This window comes from Misgurnus anguillicaudatus, chromosome 4 (assembly GCF_027580225.2).
Source record: "Misgurnus anguillicaudatus chromosome 4, ASM2758022v2, whole genome shotgun sequence".
Classification (NCBI taxonomy): Eukaryota; Metazoa; Chordata; class Actinopteri; order Cypriniformes; family Cobitidae; genus Misgurnus; species Misgurnus anguillicaudatus.
In genome coordinates this window covers 8,766,110-8,786,115 of record NC_073340.2, presented here as the reverse complement: position 1 = coordinate 8,786,115, position 20,006 = coordinate 8,766,110, and the positions used below count along the sequence as shown (strand labels likewise).

Genomic DNA, 20,006 nt, shown 5'->3' with positions numbered 1-20,006 from the left:
ATGACTAAAAGTTTGAAATGTCAGAAAACCATGCTGTTACGCATCGTCAAGCTATTTTTAGTGGGTATACGGAAATCCTTGACAATTTCTAGTGGGTATACGGCGTATACCTGCGTATCACGTAGACTACACCACTGGACAGAGCATTGATTTTAAAAGAGGAACAGAGAAACGCGAGCAGGGCATTTGTTGATGTTTTTGCCGTCCTTCCTATTCGGCAAAAGTTGGTCGCAACTGAAATGGCTAACGTTATCACGGCGATGCAACTCAACGTGCACGACGAGATGGATATAATTAGCGGTCGTTGCCAGCTTCTTTTCGGAAGCCCGGAATCATGGTTGCTGAATAAGTGGAGGGACATGCTAGGCTCCAATATTTTCAAGCCAACGTAATGGGTATTGTCGTGGATGAAGTTCACCTAACGTACAAATGGTAAGAGATAGTCTTACTCTATGACTTAGTAAATACTTCATGTTGTGATATAAACGAAATGTTGTAAACATAATAGGTGTTGATGTACATTCGCTAACTCAGTATAATCACAATGTTAGTGTCATTGTAGCATTGTAGCGTTGTGTCAATAACTAGCAGTTCGGTCAGGCTGCAAATACGTAATTTCAACATACATCACACACTCCGTTGCTCTGATTGGTCGTAGGTCTATCCAATTGAGTGCAGAGGCATTTTTCGGCTGAGACACGCCTCATAATTATAGCTCAATGGAGCGGTATCAGACTCAAATTCTGACTAGAATTGAGTATGGCAACGTCAGGCTATGAACACGTTATATTGCGCACTGTAAACACAATCAAAACTTCAAAAACACAGAAAGAACAGGACCTTTAATATTAATATCTGATAAGTATGAATGTGAGTGTCTGACCTGTAAGTCTGTTCTTAGCAGCAGTAACATCATTCAGAGCTTTCTGCAGGTCCTCGTTCCTAGAGTTGGCCTCAGACAGCAGGTCTTCTAGTTTCTTCAGCTGTGCGTCAGTGGATGCCTGATGTTACACATGATCATACAGTATGACATTAGCTTTGATCAGTGGCCCTGCAGTTCATCTGTTTTGCCCGCTGGTTAACCTGCTCTTGTCACACAAACCTAATAAAAGGCCTGGGATGAGATCAAACAAAACAAGCTGAACATCCCTCAACATCGAATAATGAACTGTAGATTTATGGTATGAGGCCTTTATGGTAGTAATTTAATTCTCTGGCAAAGAGCAAATAACTGAATATGATTAAAATTGTCATGCATTAGTTTATCCCAGCCAAAGCTGGGTTGCAGGTCCAAACTCTTTCCCCACCACTGACAAGTTATATCGTCAATTAAAAAAACACATCCTGCCAATGACAAGTTTTTACGGCAATCCATATTTCCGCTATTATCCACTAGATGGCGCTCTTACCCACCTTATAAAACACTGAAGCATCTACTGATTCGAAAACAGTACAAACTTATAAAATAATGCAATTATTTCCACCTTTTGCTCAAATTTGGTATTTTTAAAGAAACCCGTATTTGAGTAACACAGTCTCACACCCATGGCGTCAATATTTGACGACACTTGACCATGCGTCAATATGTTGACGCGGAGGGTATACCTTTCGCGTCATTTTTTGACGAACTGGGGACTTCAATACTATTAGGTACGCGAAATTAAACAGTTGTCACCTGGCATTGGGGTTAGGGTTAGGTTTGGGTAGGGATGTCATTATGTTTATCTAACCCTAAACCGACGTGAAAATGGTAGAAAATGGTAAGAAAATAGGAAAGACAATGCAATGGACTTAATAGTATTGAAGTCCCCAGTTCGTCAAAAAATGACGCGAAAGGTATACCCTCCGCGTCAACATATTGACGCATGGTCAAGTGTCGTCAAATATTGACGCCATGGGGTGAGACTGGGTTGATTTGAGAGGGGATAAAAAGAGAATAAATGAAGAGTTTCGTTGCAAAGAGTTTTAATTGTTCAGAAATCTCGTTATTTGGTTGTGCATTCCAATTAAAATCAATTCAACTGCAGTTGGTTTGTTGTGATTTAAACCTTCATAACTATAAAACAAAATAATAACATGATAACATAATAATAAACATGTTTTGACAAAAATGTTAAAAAAACGATTTATCTCGTTTTGCAACGAAACTCTTCAAATGAAGAGAGCATGAAAGTTTTTCGGGGGTTTTGTGTTTGTTTGAAGGCAGAGGGTCTGTTCTATTATTTTATATATTGTATGTTTAAAAGAACATTTCCTGGAAGGCATTAAACTTTTGTAAAAAATCATAAAAAATGCTGGTGCTGGCTGGCAATTTTTTTTAAATGCTGGCAGGGAAAGAGTTAACTGGTTTACCTGGCCAGCCAACAGTTCTCCTGTCCTAAGACAAGTGGACCTATCTAAAGCCAGCAACACAGACCAGTCTAACTAGTTTTGGACACCATCGGTCCACCTTAAGCTTGTTCAAACTTCTTTTGCATCAAGCAGATAACTCCCCAAACTTTATAATAACTAAAATAAGTATTTAATTCATTCAGCATAGTTGACCTTGGCCTTCTGTAAAGTGTCGAGTGAAGCCGCCAGGTCGTCCACCTCCAGTCTGAGACTCTGTTTTTCCTTTTCCAGTTTGGCTCGAGTTCGCTGCAGACTCTCACACTGCTCTCCCAGTTCTGACTGGGCATCGCTGTGGCGCTTGCGGAGGGCGGCTGCCACCGCCTCCGCCTGCACAGAGGAGTCTTCAAGTTCCCTTCTGAGTCTCTGGAGCTCCGCCTCACGCTTCTTATTCATTTCCATCTGTACAGAGAGATGTAAAAACAAAAGAATACTAGTGCCAGAATGATCAACTTAAACTAACTGGTCAGCTCAGAAGATTAGATGAACTTCAGCTTGGTCAGAGATGTCACAAATGTGGCAGCTTATTTCACTTTCTAACCCTGACCTCTTACCTGAGAGGCCGTGGCCCCACCGGCTTCCTCCAGTCTGTCAGTCAAGTCATCCAGTTCACGGGTCAAGTCAGCTCGCTGCTTCTCCACCTTTGAAAGGACAAAACAAATGGATTATAGATGTCACATATAAATGTTATCTGATTTGAGATGAGAAAGAGGAAACCCATTTGCAAGTCAGGGCATGATCATGTGTGTACAGTTAAAGTGGGATGATGACAGATGTAAGGATCTGATTTGAATCGACCATAACATAGCTTAGTGTAATGGGTTTAACACAAAGCATTATTGCTTTCACTCTTAAGTGCAGAGGAGGAAAGTATGTGCAATCACTGAAGAGATTAATGAAGAATAAAGAAATGTACTTTATAGCACATCTGTGTACCCTTTTGACATAGTATAATTTAGTGCATGGACATTTTTAGCAAATGAATGAATAATTATTTAATTTGCACATGCTTGCTTAACCAACATGTTATTGAAGTTAGGACATAATTAGCACCAGGACCCCCAAGCTCAATAACATGACATGTCATCCAATCAACAAAAACCTACAATAACATTTTAACTAAACACACATGAAGGCAAAGTTTATTTTGAAGTCTAGAACTGATCTTGTTGTTAAAAACGGCAATAAATATCTTTACCAATATTTTCACTGCTGTGGAACAGATGGCTATTAAAGCGACAAACAAGAAATGTGTTTGGACTGGAACACTTGAAAGCATCTTGAATCCAAAAACAGTGCTTTTTAATTATTTTATACAGCTGGTTGTGATATAAATATCTGCTGTGCTATGTCAAATGACTATAATTGTAATAAATATATTACACACGTGTGATTCATGAGCTAAAATGGACACTGTGTGTTAAAATAAAATAAAGAGGATTACACGGTAGCTGGTGCCGTGACCCAGACGCTCTTTGGATATTAGACATCACTATGTCAAAAAAATACACAGGATTCAGAAAGATTGGAAATTAACAACATTTTCATAAAATATCTTTAAGCCCTACAAGGCTAGAGTAATCTCCTCCAAACTTTCTTTTATACTTCAAAACAAAATAAAAAGAAAATGATCAATATTTTCTGTCAAATTCATGAATAAGCTTAATAGGCCTGTTAAAGTGGTCATTTCACAAGACTTTTTTAAGATGTAAAATAACTATTTGGTGTCCCCAGAGTCCGTATGTGAAATTTTAGCTCAAAATATCATATAGATAATTTATTATAGCATATTAAAATCGCCACTCTGTAGGTGTGAGCAAAAATATGCCGTTTTTAAGTTTGTCCTTTAAAATGCAAATGAGTTGATCTCTGCACTAAATGGCAGTGATGTGGTTGGATAGTACAGATTAAGGGGCGGTATTACCCCCTTCTGAAATCACAAGGGGAGCCAAATTTAAATGACCTATTTTTTCACATGCTTTCAGAGAATGGTTTACCAAAACTAAGTTACTGGGTTGATCTTTTCCACATTTTCTAGGTTGATAGAAGCACTGAGGACCCAATTATTTTGTAATGTTGTCTTGTAGCAAATCAATACATCTGTAAAATACATTTTTTATTATATTGAACTTATTTAGCGATAATTTCAAATATGGTGGCAAGTCGATAACTTTGAATCTCATTGGTTGAGTCTCACGACTAGTTGTCATATGCATGTTTCATCACATTGAGCCCCATATAGGAAGATAACATGACAGCACTGTAATACAAAAACATTTGTGTTCAATTGAGGAAAAGGAAAGTCACAGACATCTGGGATGGCATTATATTTGAACTATGAACTAATGATTACAATTAGGAGGGTTGCAACATGCTCGGTGCTCCTTTTAGAATCTAACCAACTGTCCCACTTTTGCATAGTTCATTGGTGGTGGTTAAGAAGATTCCGCCTTTCACATGTAAAGTGATTTGAGATCTGCAGAACAGCACTACATAAATGTAACAAATTATTAATGAATTATAATTATCCTACGTGTATTCTTGACTTACAGTGAGGAAAATAAGCACCTGAACACCCTGCTATTTTGCAAGTTCTCCCACTTAGAAATCATGGAGGGGTCTGAAATAGTCATCGTAGGTGCATGTCCACTGTGAGAGACATAATCTTAAAAAATCCAGAAATCACAATATAATTTTTTAACTATTTCTTTGTATGATACAGCTGCAAATAAGTATTTGAACACCTGTCTATCAGCTAGGATTCTGACCCTCAAAGACCTGTTAGTCTGCCTTTAAAATGTCCACTTCCACTACATTTATTATCCTAAATTAGATGCACCTGTTTGAGGTCGTTAGCTGCATAAAGACACCTGTCCCCCCATACAATCAGTATGAATCCAACTACTAACATGGACAAGACCAAAGAGCTGTCCAAAGACACTAGAGATAAAAAATTGCACACCTCCACAAGGCTGGAAAGGGCTATGGGGAAATTGCCAACAAGCAGCTTGGTGAAAAAAGGTCCACTGTTGGAGCAATCAGTCGAAAATGAAAGAAGCTAAACATGACTGTCAATCTCCCTCGGAATGGGGCTCCCTGCTAGATCTCACCTTGTGGGGTGTCAATGATCCTAAGAAAAGTGAAAAATCAGCCCAGAACTACACGGGAGGAGCTGGTCAATGACCTGAAAAGAGCTGGGACCACCGTTTCCAAGGTTACTGTTGGTAATACACTAAGAGGTCATGGTTTGTAATCATGCATGGCACGGAAGGTTCCCCTGCTTAAACCAGCACATGTCCAGGCCCGTCTTAAATTTGCCAATGACCATTTGGATGATCCAGAGGAGTCATGGGAGAAAGTCATGTGGTCAGATGCGACCAAAATAGAACTTTTTGGTCATAATTCCACTAAACGTGTTTGGAGGAAGAAGAATGATGAGTACCATCCCAAGAACACCATCCCTACTGTGAAGCATGGGGGTGGTAGCATCATGCTTTGGGGGTGTTTTTCTGCACATGGGACAGGGTGGCTGCACTGTATTAAGTAGAGGATGACCGGGGCCATGTATTGCGAGATTTTGGGGAACAACCTCCTTCCTTCAGTTAGAGCATTGAAGATGGGTCGAGGCTGGGTCTTCCAACATGACAATGACCCGAAGCACACAGCCAGGATAACCAAGGAGTGGCTCTGTAAGAAGCATATCAAGGTTCTGGTGTGGCCTAGCCAGTCTCCAGACCTAAACCCAATAGAGAATCTTTGGAGGGAGCTCAAACTCAGTGTTTCTCAGCGACAGGCCAGAAACCTGACAGATCTAGAGAAGATCTGTGTGGAGGAGTGGGCCAAAATCCCTCCTTGCAGTGTGTGCCGACCTGGTGAAAAACTACAGGAAACGTTTGACCTCAAACAAAGGCTACTGTACCAAATATTGACATTGATTTTCTCAGGTGTTCAAATACTTATTTGCAGGTGTATCATACAAATAAATAGTTAAAAATCATACATTGTGATTTCTGGATTTTTTTAGATTATGTCTCTCACAGTGGACATGCACCTACGATGACAATTTCAGACCTCTCCGTGATTTCTAAGTGGGAGAACTTGCAAAATAGCAGGATGTTCAAATACTTATTTTCCTCACTGTATGTGTGACTGTGGTTCAAATTCCTTTGCAGAAGACCTCTGGAGTCTGGAATATAATGCTGTCAGTTCCTCTTGATGTCTGATGCTATCTGTGAAAGAGAGAAGAATGAACAATGCAAAGTCTGTCTGCAGCTGGGAAGCGTTGGATCCTCTAAAGGTGTGGGTGATGGGGGGTGTATGGAGGGGTCCATGGAGACAGGCACATGGACACGGAGATAAAGGTATTCATGTTGGTACTTGACTCTTATTCTCTGAGAAGGAGTAAGAGCAAGCATGTCTTATTAGGAATGCCACCCAACATGAATACATCTTCATATGTACGACCAAGGGGCATGTCACTCTGCCAATAATCCTGCGCAAGTTTATTAGGTATTTTGTAGCTTACAGCAACAGAAAGATCACGGGCTAAATTACTATTTCACTTTTTATTAAGCATCTGTCTCCGGTAGCTTGCAACACAAGTACTGTAAGTGTTGACATCACAACATCAATATATATGCTTCCCAAGGATTTGTGCAATAATACTGATTTGTATACACTATTCACACCATTTCATAGCACTGGAATAATTAAAATATATAAGGTCGGGAGACCCGATTAAGAAAGTCAATGTTAAATGAAAAGCCCTAACTACTCTGTTGAATGAGAACCAGGACATTTTGATTGGCATGATAAGGGTTGCCCCCTCTGCTGATTTGAAACACCCCGGCTGTATTATTCCAGGTGCAGATGATTTGGGCTGAACCAGAGGTGTAGTATCTGCCCCACTCTCCTCTCCCCCAACAGGGTGTCGACTTCCATGATCTCTGCCCCTTAGAGCTAACACAACCCAAACTAATCCCAGACTCATTCCACATAGCCCCTGACATGACCTGCCTTCTACCTGATACCCGATACCTCTCAGATCTGTCTGCGATTAGGAAAGTTTGCTACAAAACTAGAATAGTAACATAATAGAAACTGTGTGTGCATATAGTGTAATGGCACCCTCATGCCATCCCAGTTGTATGACTTCCTGTCTTCAGGTGAACACGATCAAGTTATTTTATCAAAAACATCCAGCACTTTAATAGCCATTGGACTAATATGTCTTCAATTTGGCAAAATTTTTTTACTTTAATATTAACCGTGCACTTTTTATTGATGGATTTTATGATGGATGTAAGTCCTGCCACAACGTAGGTCCTATACATAGACGTATAAGGTGATACATACAGGGCTCAAAATTAACTTTTTTATTTAGTAGCACTGGTGCTCCCAACTTTAAAGAGTTAGGAGCACCAGCAAAAATTTAGGCGCACCCATCCAAAAATTAAAGAGCACCACAACTACAATGTATATGTTAAAAGATTTATTTTATTAAAAATAAAACACCACCACTGGGCTTTAGACATCCTATGGCCAGCATTTGAAATTTGGTCTTCTATTAATTTTTTATTTTTTTTTGTTGCATAGATTCCTAAAATAGTACCCAAATGCTGTTGATATAGTATAGCAGCAATAATAATTTAACAATTAAAGGTAACATAATTATGATTACAATAGAAAATGTAGCAAACACGTAAAACACTGATTAATTGTGACATTACAAAAGTGACCCTAATATAGAAGGGAAATATATATTGGTATTGGTAGCTGCATTACCAGGATGCTATTACTACTAAATAGGCAATGTTTTAAAAAAATACAACAAAAACATACCATCAGCATTGTTGTGTTCCACATCAACATGGACCACAAGGATGTTTGTCGGATGTCCATTCACCAGCGCATGCGCACATACACTATCAAACACTCTTTGACAGACAGGTCGGTGTCTCCATCAATAATGAACACATTTGTCATGACACGTCCTGTGTTTTTGGCACTTTCGCCATGTTTAAGCAAGGTCTGGCACTTAAAATGTTTTGATTCCGCCACCAACGCCATTTGACAGGATTTACAGTAAACACAGTAAGTTACATCGAGCCATTTTCATAGCAGAGACACTCGACATCTTCAAGGAATGATTGACGCTCATATTAGCCAATCTGCGGTCTTTATTAAACGCAAGAACTTAATGGTGAAATTAGATTTTTTTTTCTGATAAAAGCAGTAACACTGGTAGCATTGCTACTTAGTTAGTATTTAAAACTGATACATGTTTACAAAGTGGAGTCTTTTGAGAGTATGAAGAGTGGTTGAAAGTTGATGTTAGTCTTTAATCGCTTCCAGGAATGCAAGTGCCACAAATACATCAGTCAAAAACTCCTAGATAAGCTAATGAGGGACTATTTATGTCTTGGGTCTTGCTTATCTGACAATTCTTTTGAAAAAATATCTAAGGCAACGTATTTAAAAAGATGCTGGGTTGGAAAAAGAGGGCATTGAGAGGCCATTCAAACAGTTGTGTTGGCTTTCTGTGCTGTACCTTGGCTCGTAAGGCTCGTTCTGTCTCCAATTCTTCTTCCAGCTCCTCAATACGGACCTTTGGGATGAGATACAGGTCAGCGTTATTCTGGACATTCTCAGAATTCACACAGAATCATTGTGCATGCTTGGTATACAGTACACAGCTTGGTAATTATTTATGGCATTATACTGGATGACCTCAATAGGAATAACTGAAGTAATATTATAATAAATCCTTACATTTTTTAAGAACCAAATTCATATATCATTATTTGTAGTATAATTTTAATGCGTTTTTGCAATATTTGTCCTGACATATGCTGAAAACAGCTGTTTTCTAAATAATCTTTGAGAAACGGATGTAAAAGTGTATGTAAAATCATATTACACTAAACTAGATGATTATATTTTATTCCACATTTTTTATGAATGTAGTTATATTTTCATTTAAAAAATACTGACACACAAGACCGGTTACACCACATTGACATTTTTGCAATTATCCCCCAAATATTCTTTCAAAATGAAAAAAAACCAGAAATTTTAGACTTTGTCCTCAAAAAAGAAAATGTATGCAAGTAATCTTCAAATTTATTTTGAAATTTTAACCCTTTTACATTTAATTGGACACAAAATAATTAACGTCACGTCATTACCCCTTTACTAACAACACAAGCAGCGGACTTTGACATAATATTATTTTGCGTCAATTTAAACTAGAGCCCGACCGATAGGCTGATACTGATACAAATGTTTGTTGGTTTTAAAATTCGATATTCCGATATATCGGCCGATATTTTTTTTTTCAGAAATGCGCAACAAAACATTAACAGATTTCCCTAACAGTTATTTGTAGTTATTTATGAGTTTTAACTAAAATAATATGACAATGCATTTCAAAAAGAAACTTGTTTCTTTTATTGTCACAACAGAACAGAGGAACATCAAAATATATTAAAGTTCTGATAGATAAAATGTATAAAAATACAAACTTAAGATATGAAACGTAAAGGCCTTTGAACAAAAACACAAAAACAACAACGTCCAAATCAAAGTTACCAGTTTTAAAAGACTTGCTTCATAAATATAACTTTGAATAGGACTGGAGACAAATTTTGTTAAGTTCTGATAAATAACAAAAACAGCAAAATATAAATTGCTGATCACTTGACAGTGGCTAGACGCCTAAATCTGGACCCCACCAGCAGCTACTAGTTCAGAGCACTCTGTCAAAAAAACCACCAGTGAGGAAATCTAATGAAGGCTATTTCGTATGTGTTTTTTTAAAATATTCATTTATCGGCCATTATGAATGTCGATCCCGATAGTTTGGAAAATGCCGATATATCGGTCGGGCTCTAATTGAAACCTTTCACTTCTCCCGCTGGCGTTTAAATGAAAGCAGAGGGACTCGCCCACAGATCACCCCTCAAAGTAATCAGGACAAAGCGGTCGAAAATGGACAAAAGAGAGACCGATTTAAATACCAGGTGTAAACGTGAATGTGTCTCTCTCCTCCAATTGACCAAAACGATCTTGATAACAGGTATAAACAGCCAAGATTGTCTTGATGGTACAGTATAACACCAAGACTGTCTCTTTTTACATTGTCAAGAAAGTATTCAACAATAAATACTGATCAAATGCACATTTCCTGAGTGCAATGTATCTAAATAAACTCATTATTTGTATGCAATGCCGATATATTCAGTTCACCACATTTGATATATTTGTTACATTCAACTTTGTGAAGAAAAGGAAGAAAAATGTCATGTGTTTCTATCCACAGCAAATGTGTCCAAATCTAGGATAAGGTCTCCAGTCAGGGTGACGGCTTAATCATACAGTGTGTAACCACAGTGGAAGACCGAACAGCCAACTAGATGGGACACGCTGGAATTCTTGTGAAAATATCACAAAGCAAATGTGGTCAAATCCTTAAACTTTACTTTCTGTGTACACAGTTGAGACAACCAACACAAAGAGTTCAAATTCAATCCTTCTTCACCATCTACTTTAAGCATTATTAGATAATCCTAATGTCACAAATATTATATTGTCACATGAAAAAACAAACATTGGAAAAGGTTCACGTTTTAAAACGTAAATGTGGCAATTCAGCTCCTGATGACAGACATTTATGACTGCAAGTTGTGATAAATTCCTCAATGTCTGGTGGTATTAAATCTTCTCAGCTATCTTCTTGCGGCATAAAGTTTGTCTGAGATGTCATAACATACATTCAGACAACCTCAGATTTACAGCAACACATAAAGTACACTCAGAAATAGACTACACAAAGACTTGAATGGATTTTCATTTAAAAATAGCTGAATTTTTCAAATTACATTTTTACAGGTAGAAATTTGAGCACATTACAATATTCGACAAGAAGATGCAAGATCATAAACAATAGCAAACAATGCAGGAACTCACATGCCAACGAAGAACTTCAGCAGAGAGCACAGCCATGACCAAACAGCAGTCAGATCAGATCAGACTGACATACACACACACACCTCACTTCAGCAGGCTGCGCATAAAACCACACCCCCTTTATACACAAACTGAGCAGCAAAGCTCTTTATACCCTAAAGACCTTACAACTATTAGTTAAAAACTCAAGCAACCCGTTGGTTTTCATGCTAAGATAATTAAATTACTAGTTAATACTTTCCACTAGCCCTAAATCTAACCCTGACAGAAACAGGAATATTTGACATTAACAGATTCAAAGAAAAATATGATTTACCCGTTAATCAGCCATGCAAATAGCAAAAACTATTTCAAATGCAATGTTGTGCCTGAACGAGTTCATTGAACGAAAGTTCATAAACTCGTTCATATTTTGGGCGAACGTGAACTGAACGTACTGTATTACTGGCTGATGAACGTTACTGTGAACTGGTTCATTCTGGTGTTTGTGAACGGCACGCTCTCTCAGTTTAACGTCGTTCAGTAGGGTGCCAGAGATCTATAGGGTCTTCCAGGCGAAAACCCGACTAAAACACACTGTAAACAGACCTTAATGTGTAGCGGAAAAAACACCCAATCTGGCAACACCAGCCACCAGTGTTTCGTCGCTGCATGCGTCATCAAAACAAAGAGCAGCATGGAGGTGACACACTGACTCTGGACGCTGCTGAAATCCCTGCCACGCCACTCACATCGTTTAACTTTAAATAACATCATATTTGTCCCAAATCGTTAACGATTAACATTGGCTGCTAACGCATATTCTAGATCTTGAAATAGACTCTGACTAAGCTCACGCTATTTAACGTGCACGTGCGGTGTGCAATACCTGCGAGTTATGCGACCCCCTTGAAGCACCTGGCTAGGCTTTCAAGGTATGTGCAAGCAAATACAAAAATAAGACAGTCAATGCTTATGTAAACCCTGGTTGGATAAGGATTTAAAGTTGGGTATGAAGATAAAATCTGACACATTTAGCTTCAGTGTTAAGACTGATAAAATAATTGATGTCTGTGGTTCTATATGAGCTAATGGCAATACTTTTATTTTATTAAAATAATATGGGAAAAAAGAACTATAAATTAGTTCATTTTTGGAACTCTGAACTAGTTAAAAATTGTGAAATATGAACTATGAACTGAACTAGTTCATTTTAAAATTTGTGAACTGAACTTTGAACTAGTTCATGTAGAAAGTAAACTTTCCCAACACTGTTCAAATGTTCCCACAAATTGTTTTATGAAATGTGAACCTGGACCACAAAACCAGTGATAAGAATTAAAATAATAAATAATCTTTCCATTGATGTGTGTTTTGTTAGGATAGGACAATATTTGGCTGACATACAACAATCTTAAAAAAATATTTAAAAATCGCCTTTAAATTTGTCCAAATAAAGATAAAGATTTGATATGAGGTTTTGATATATTAAACAGCAACTATGGTCCGATTCACGTTTTTACATTTCCTTTTTGGTGTGTAAGTGTGTATTAGTGCATGTTAATGATATGCAAAAGGTACAAACCCCAAAGTAAACAACAACGCAAGTTATCGTCTTAAACGTAAATCACTTTTCTTGGACCACAACAAACACACAGATTGTAGGCAACAGTTTACTTTCTGCGATTGGTGATGTAGTAAAGACCGACATTATCATAATTCCTCACGCTTGGACTCACAGTCTGTAAGTTAACTCCTTTTAGCAACCGAATCTTTCAAACATGGTAAGAAGCTTCACATTTCCGCCTGACGTCAGAGGTATTCAGGCCAATCACAACGTACAGATTAGCTGGCCAATCAGGGACACAGCACTTTATATTATATTATACCACAGTGGTTCTCAACTCCAGCCTAGGGTGGCCATTCGTGCCAGCCCCGCCCAACACGTCCCGAACAGGCCCCCAGGCCCGCTCCCCGGAAGTCCCACTGGTCGACCGCACACGTCATCAAGGTTTAACACTTCGGGTTTAATTTCAGAAAAGCAACCGTTACATTTCAAGGTAAGAATGAAACTACAATGATTGTATGTCTTAAAAGAAATAAATCTTAATTTTTTAATGGATTTTAACTGAAATGTGAGAACCTCGATGACGTATGCGGTCGAGCAAAGCGACCCCCGGAGAACGAACCCGAAAACATGCTCGGGACGCGTCCGGCGGAACCGGCACGAATGGCCACCCTACTCGGGCCCCCCTCCCAGAATGTTTTAGATGTCTCCTGATATGAAACACCTGATTCCACTCATAAGGCTCAGGGTCCGAAATTAACTTTTTGGCTCACCTGCCACGGGGACTGGTAGATGAAAAAATCCACCAGCCAAACACATTTTTTACCGGCCAGAATAATAAACAGCCTTTTTTTGTCACATGTACATTAATTTAATATGCTGTATTCATTGCAGGGCTCGCAAAATTTCTAAATCCCTGGTAGCCCTTCGGGCAGACACTCTTCAGTTTTTGGTAGCCCGAAATGAATGCAAGTAGCCCGAATAAAAAATACAGTACTTTTAATGTAGAATATTAAGACAAAACATCTATCAAAACACAAATAACACATATCAAATTTCAATACATATCAATCATCAGTACAAATGTTTCTTCTAACCGAAGTGAAATATCTATAAACTTCAGATTCTGAATCTGAAATATGAACTGAAGTCACAGATAAGAAAATGCCACTTGACTTTGTGGGCATAGCACAGTCTTATTCAATTAGTTTTACCACAGGCCAAATTTTGCCAATACAAAGCCAATAGGGCATCTAACCACAATGTTTAATCTGCTATTCTTGTTGTTGGTTGGATGCTGTTGTTTTTTTAACAAACAAAAAGATTAGATTTCCATGTAAACCAACTTTTCCTGCTCATCCCCACACCAAATATACTCACCATTTAAAAGTGGTTTAGTGGGTCACAAAACTCACAGTTTGGATCATCCAGTTACAGATTGGATCATTTTTTCGATCTGAAAAACAGGGGCTACTGTCGCTTTAAGAGAGATTCTGCACAAAGTCACTCTCTTCACTGCCCGTACAATCTATAAATTTAAAAGCTTGTTGCGAGATATTTAATTTTCTTACGTGAGGATATTAATGACTGACAGGACGAAGTTGGAGGATTTGCCCAACAAATTCATGACAAATCATGACGGATTGTATCTTGTACTGCGTCTTTTCGCGAGATCGCGAAAGTGAAAGTAAAACTCGAGCATGCGCTCAAACGTAATTTAAATACCCAAATGCCTGAATTTCATACACCATTATTACCCATCCAAATCTGTGAAAGAATGCATAAGCATTTAAATATATTGTTTCCTCCCTATAAGTCAAGATAGCCCGACGGGCAGGGCGGGGATGCATTTTGATAGCTAATATGCAGCAGATAGCTGCAGACTGCAAGTTACCTGCAGTACTAGCTAGAAACAAACCGTCTCTAGTGCGAGACTTGGAGCGTAGAGACGTTCTGTGGCTAGCTCACCTCATTCCCAGATTAGTTACTGGCAAACACATTATGTTGCATTATTATTTTGGTATGAAAATCACCCGCCAGTGTGGCGGGTAGCCTTTTGAATTTAGTCGCCAAACGGAAAATCTACCCGCATTTGGCGCTTGGCGGATGTTAATTTCGGACCCTGATCAGGCTCCTTCCAGAATGTTTGAAACTAGGGATGCACGATATATCGGCCGACATATCATTATCAGCCGATAACTGCTTATTTTTAATATTATCGGTTATCGGTCTGATAGCAAAATAAGGCCGATAAATGAAAGCCGATAAATGATGGATTATTTTGGTTTGTTGAACCACTTCACTTGCTCATTGCTGGCCATGTGGAGTTTTGATTGGTGCTTTCTGTAACATAGCACGAAGATGACACGTGTTGCGGGCTTAAGAAGAGTATGCTAGTCTAGCGCAAAGACAAGATGTCCGCGGTCTGCGAGTTTTTCATTGTGAAAATAATAAGAATATTTATCGACCTATAGATATCGGTTCTCGGCCCTCAAATTTAAAGAGTTATCGGCCAAAATTTCCATATCGGTGCATCCCTATTTGAAACTTTTCCTTAATTAACACACTTACAAGCTGATTCAGGTGTTATATATATGGAGACATCTTAAATGTTCTGGGAGGGGGGGCCCGAGGACTGAAGTTGAGAACCACTGTTATACCAAATACACAAAATAACGTTTTTTAGCAATGATGAAATAGGTGCACTTTAACAGTAGGAAATGTACAAAATATCTTCAAGGGACATGCACTTTACATAATATGATTTTTGGCATAAAAGAAAAATCTACGTTTTTGACCGATTTGTATTTTTGGCTATTGCTACAAGACTGGCTTTGTCGTCCAGGGTCACAAATGTTTAATTACATTTGTGGGGATATTTTCAAAAATTGTAGTTAAAGGAACAGTATGTAAGAAATTTATATCAATTAATCATAAAATGTCCCTGATATGTCACTAGACATTAAGAAATCATTTTCATTTCAAATACTTATAACACTGACAACAGTGGTATGGCCAGGATATTGTCATTTAAAAAGTGGAGTTGCAGCACTCAACTGATGTTTATGTTGTCATTTTGTGTACTGGCCACCAGTTGTGTGATTGCAGTACCAGTTTTAGCCACAAGGTTTGTGATTGCAATACCAGTTTTGGCCACAATCCTACATACTGTTCCTTTAAATATTAAATCTGTACAAACACTCAAACTGCTCCTGCACATTTTAAAACTGACTAATGAACCAAAAGAAAAGGAATATTCATTCGTATATAATTTACATACTATTAAAACCCACATGACTTTCTATCTATTGTGAAAATTAAATTCTTATAAATTAGGGTTCTAATTTACAGGGAATGCAGACTGAAGAATACAAGACCATAAAGTAATAAAAAAGTGGTCCATACAACCTGTGTGTTTCATTTAAAGTCTTCTGAGGTCACACAAAAGCTTTCAGAGACAAAAGACCAACATTTAAATCATTTCTCAATGAAAAAATATTTCTAGTCAGCTATTTTAAGTGAGTCCATCAGTCAGTTGAAATTGATTTACATTATTTATATGGACCGGATCATTTCAAAGAATAAATCCAACTCAACTGAAAGATTCATTCAATCTCATAACATGCCAAGGATAGTTAGGGTGGCTTCAGAAAACATTAAATATAGTGCAACTCGGACCACTTTTATAATACTCGAGTCCACTGTTGTATTTCAGTCACCATTTACGGCAATTGCATAAAAAAACCAACCAACTGTCTTCAGAGTTTCTCCTTCTGTGATTAATAAAATCAAAATGGTCATATTGTCTTGAAACAACATTAGGCTGAATACATAAAGGCATATATATATATTTTTTTGTTGGTGAACCTTTGAAACACTGTTAGCAGTTTACATCATTCACTTAATGCTTTGTTTTTCCCCCCAAGCTAAGTAGATATTGGACAGAACACACAGCTGGGTTGAAAATTACCCAAGGGGTATACTCCCTCCAATATCTACCCAGCTTTGGTTAAAAACAACCCAGTTTTAAAAAAGCAGGGTTTTCAAAAGATTGACTGCAGTTAGTTTTTAAAATGCAGTATTTACGTAAAAGCACATTATTCTGTCATAATCAATAGCAAAGTTGTTTCCATTTTTCTATTTAGATAATTGTTTCGCTATGGCCATCGCCATCTATAGGGCCATCAGGACTACAGATGAAAAGCATGTTGTAAGATGTCTGGTGTAGTCATTCAGCAGCAGGCTGCAAACACTCAAATCATCAGATTACAAATAAGTTTGGCAAAGGTCCAATTCAGACCTGAGTCAGCATCAAACAGTGTTCATTCACACAGTAACATCAATCTTAATTCAGTCTGACCTCACTATAACTACTGACCTCTCAAAACTCTGGCATATGGTGCACAGAAACTGAACTTTCATTATAGTTTACCACTATATTATACTGGATTTTTTCTCCAAGTAAAATAATATTTGGGTGCCTATGATGACATGCTGATTTATCAAACAAACCTAATATGATGCCAAATGTGTACAGTATATAATTCTGTTGTTATTTTCTGTTTGACTGACTTGATATTGCCATCAACCTGTTCACCTGAAAAGTTCACCTGAGTTGACCCATTAACATGACCATGTGATAGCAGGGCTCTTCATGTCATGTCAAATTAGTCTTTGTCTCCACCAGGGTTGTAATTGTTAAGCAGACAGTCCCATAAAGCAAGCTTTGTGTGATACAGTAAATGCCCTGGCTGAAAGTGAAAACATGGCTACACCATCACATGGATCGTCTTTCAACTTTGTTACAGCAGTCAAGTCTGAGAAACAAAGAATGTCTGTTCTATTAATAAGATCGGCAGAGAAACCCCTGTGTCAGAGAGGTGTTACACACGGTCAACCCCAAAAAACTCTCCATGTCTATCTCTTGTCAATCTCGTTTATTTCTTTTGAAAGGTTCAGGAAATAATAATAGTGAGGAAAGTGAATGATTGTGAATCCTAATGATTAGTCATGACTATTTGTTTACAAAATAAAAGTTTTTGTTTACATAATTATTATAGACAGTACATGAACAAATATCATGTATATATAAATACAAACACGTGTACGTATATTTTTAATGAAATATTATATTGATATAATAATATTGATGTATATTCATATATGATATAAATTATATGTAAATATACAAATGTTTATACACATGCAACATTTCTTAAATATATACATCCATGTGTGTGCATTTATATATACATAATTATTATACACATTACACACACATTTAATATATAAAGAAAAACTTTTATTTTGCAAACGATTAGTCGTGACTAATCGTTAGGCAGCTCTAAATGCACTGATTTTTCCATTTCCACAAATACGACCCACAGATGTTAAATTAGCACCGTATACTTGCAGCAGGTATAATGGTTGCCTATCATGAACATTCATAATTATAAAATCAGGGTTTCCCGCAACACTTTTAACTAGCAAGTTGATAAAACATCTCGGAGAATAGTGCGGACGTGCTTCACACCGTGAGCGAGCACGCGAGCCACAAGGCCAAAATGAGATAAAGACGGGTCCATCATGTCTGGAGGATAGCCAGTTGATAAAACGCGTGTCCGTGAGAACTGTAAGTGGACTTGTTTTTTTTAAGCCTGTTATTGTATTAGTCAATAGTTCTTGTAAATTTAAAGTAAGCTAGGTGGTGATTTTGTTGTTTGAGCAAGCTAGCTAGGTTTCACGTGCCTGTTGATTAGATATAATTGTTGACCGCTCTTGCTCACGTTATTTATGTGCATTAGCCTATTTACATCCTACAGTAGTTACACAATCAGTTTTCAACATTTTTGCGCTATCTATCATCGCTCGGCAGACGTTCTAAAACATCTGCTTTAGTTTGTGTTTATTAACCCTTTAGTTTCACTTCATCACACAGCTATTCCCGTTAGAAGTAAAAACATTTCATTCATTAATAATCTAGTATGTGTTCATTTTCTGTCATAGTTTCTTCAAAATTAAGTTTTATTTGAGTGTTTTAAATAAAAATATTTTAATTTTCAACATAACGCGTACGCCCCGCCCTTTTGAGGTCTCTCTTTCCTTGCAATCAAAAGTCGCGACTGACTTCCATGTTGTGACGTTGAAACAGAATATCACACTAGGAAAATAGTGGTGTGGCGTGGCTTGTGTTTTCTACTGTGCTTTGACTGAATATAGAAAAGTAGGCATTTCATTCAGAAATGGAACTGGCAGCAGATTATCACTGCAACACTGCAATATTAACTCATTCCCCGCCATTGACGAGTTATCTCGTCAATTAAGAGAAAACATTAGCATGAAAAAAGTGTTACCCAATTTATAAAAAAACTGAAGCTAATTTATTTTATTCATTTTACACTCTGCGTATGTTTTGATAATTGTTCTGAATCTCATCTCTAAAAAAATCCTTCACAAAAATGCGAAAAATTGCTAAAAATGTTGATTTTTGGAGAAAAATACCCATATTTAGGGCCTGTTTACACGAGAACGCTCGAGGGTGAAAACGTAAAAATATTTTATCGGATGTGCCTTTCGTTTACACGGCGACAGCGTTTTGGGGGCTTAAAAACGCAATAAAGTGAAACCACCCTTCAGAGTGGAAATCTTAAAAACGATCTACCGTCGCGTTCTCGTCTTAAGAGTAAAAACGCAAAAGTCTGCTCACGGTGAACTAGTAAACTAGTAAAAACAAAAGATTTAATTTGAACGTGCAAACAGCAGCGACAGATCAACAACAGAACCAGGATTCATACATTATCAGATATTCACACAACATTACCTTATTAAAAAGCACGAGATCAGTCCAGAGGATTAATATCCAAAAAGGTCAGATTGTCTCCTTTCATCTACCACAGTCATCATTTCTAAAGCAGGATGCTTTTCAGAAAGTTTTGCTTTTGCGTCGTCTTTCTCCGTTTGTGCAAAAAGAGAGATGTTTATGGTTAGGGTCAGAGGCCATCAGCGAACGTCTGTCCGGATGTGCGCGAGACGGACCACTTCATCTTGCGTGGACACGCGCGCATCTCCGTTCAGTTTCCAAACACGCATACAAATGATTTCTCAT

The 20,006-nt window shown here is 37.7% G+C and overlaps 1 protein-coding gene across 4 annotated transcripts in view; it reads right to left on the bottom strand.

Annotated features, from left to right (window-relative positions):
• LOC129420917 (putative uncharacterized protein MYH16) overlaps positions 1-20,006 on the bottom strand; it is an 85,431-nt gene that overhangs the window by 21,246 nt on the left and 44,179 nt on the right. For all 4 annotated transcript variants that reach the window (XM_055176081.2, XM_055176083.2, XM_073866626.1 and 1 more), the window contains 4 exons: positions 8,939-8,995; positions 2,943-3,029; positions 2,545-2,790; positions 884-1,001 (listed from right to left, as the gene is read on the bottom strand). In XM_055176081.2, the coding sequence (XP_055032056.2) occupies positions 884-1,001; positions 2,545-2,790; positions 2,943-3,029; positions 8,939-8,995 (508 nt within the window). The remainder of the gene's footprint in view (positions 1-883; positions 1,002-2,544; positions 2,791-2,942; positions 3,030-8,938; positions 8,996-20,006) is intronic.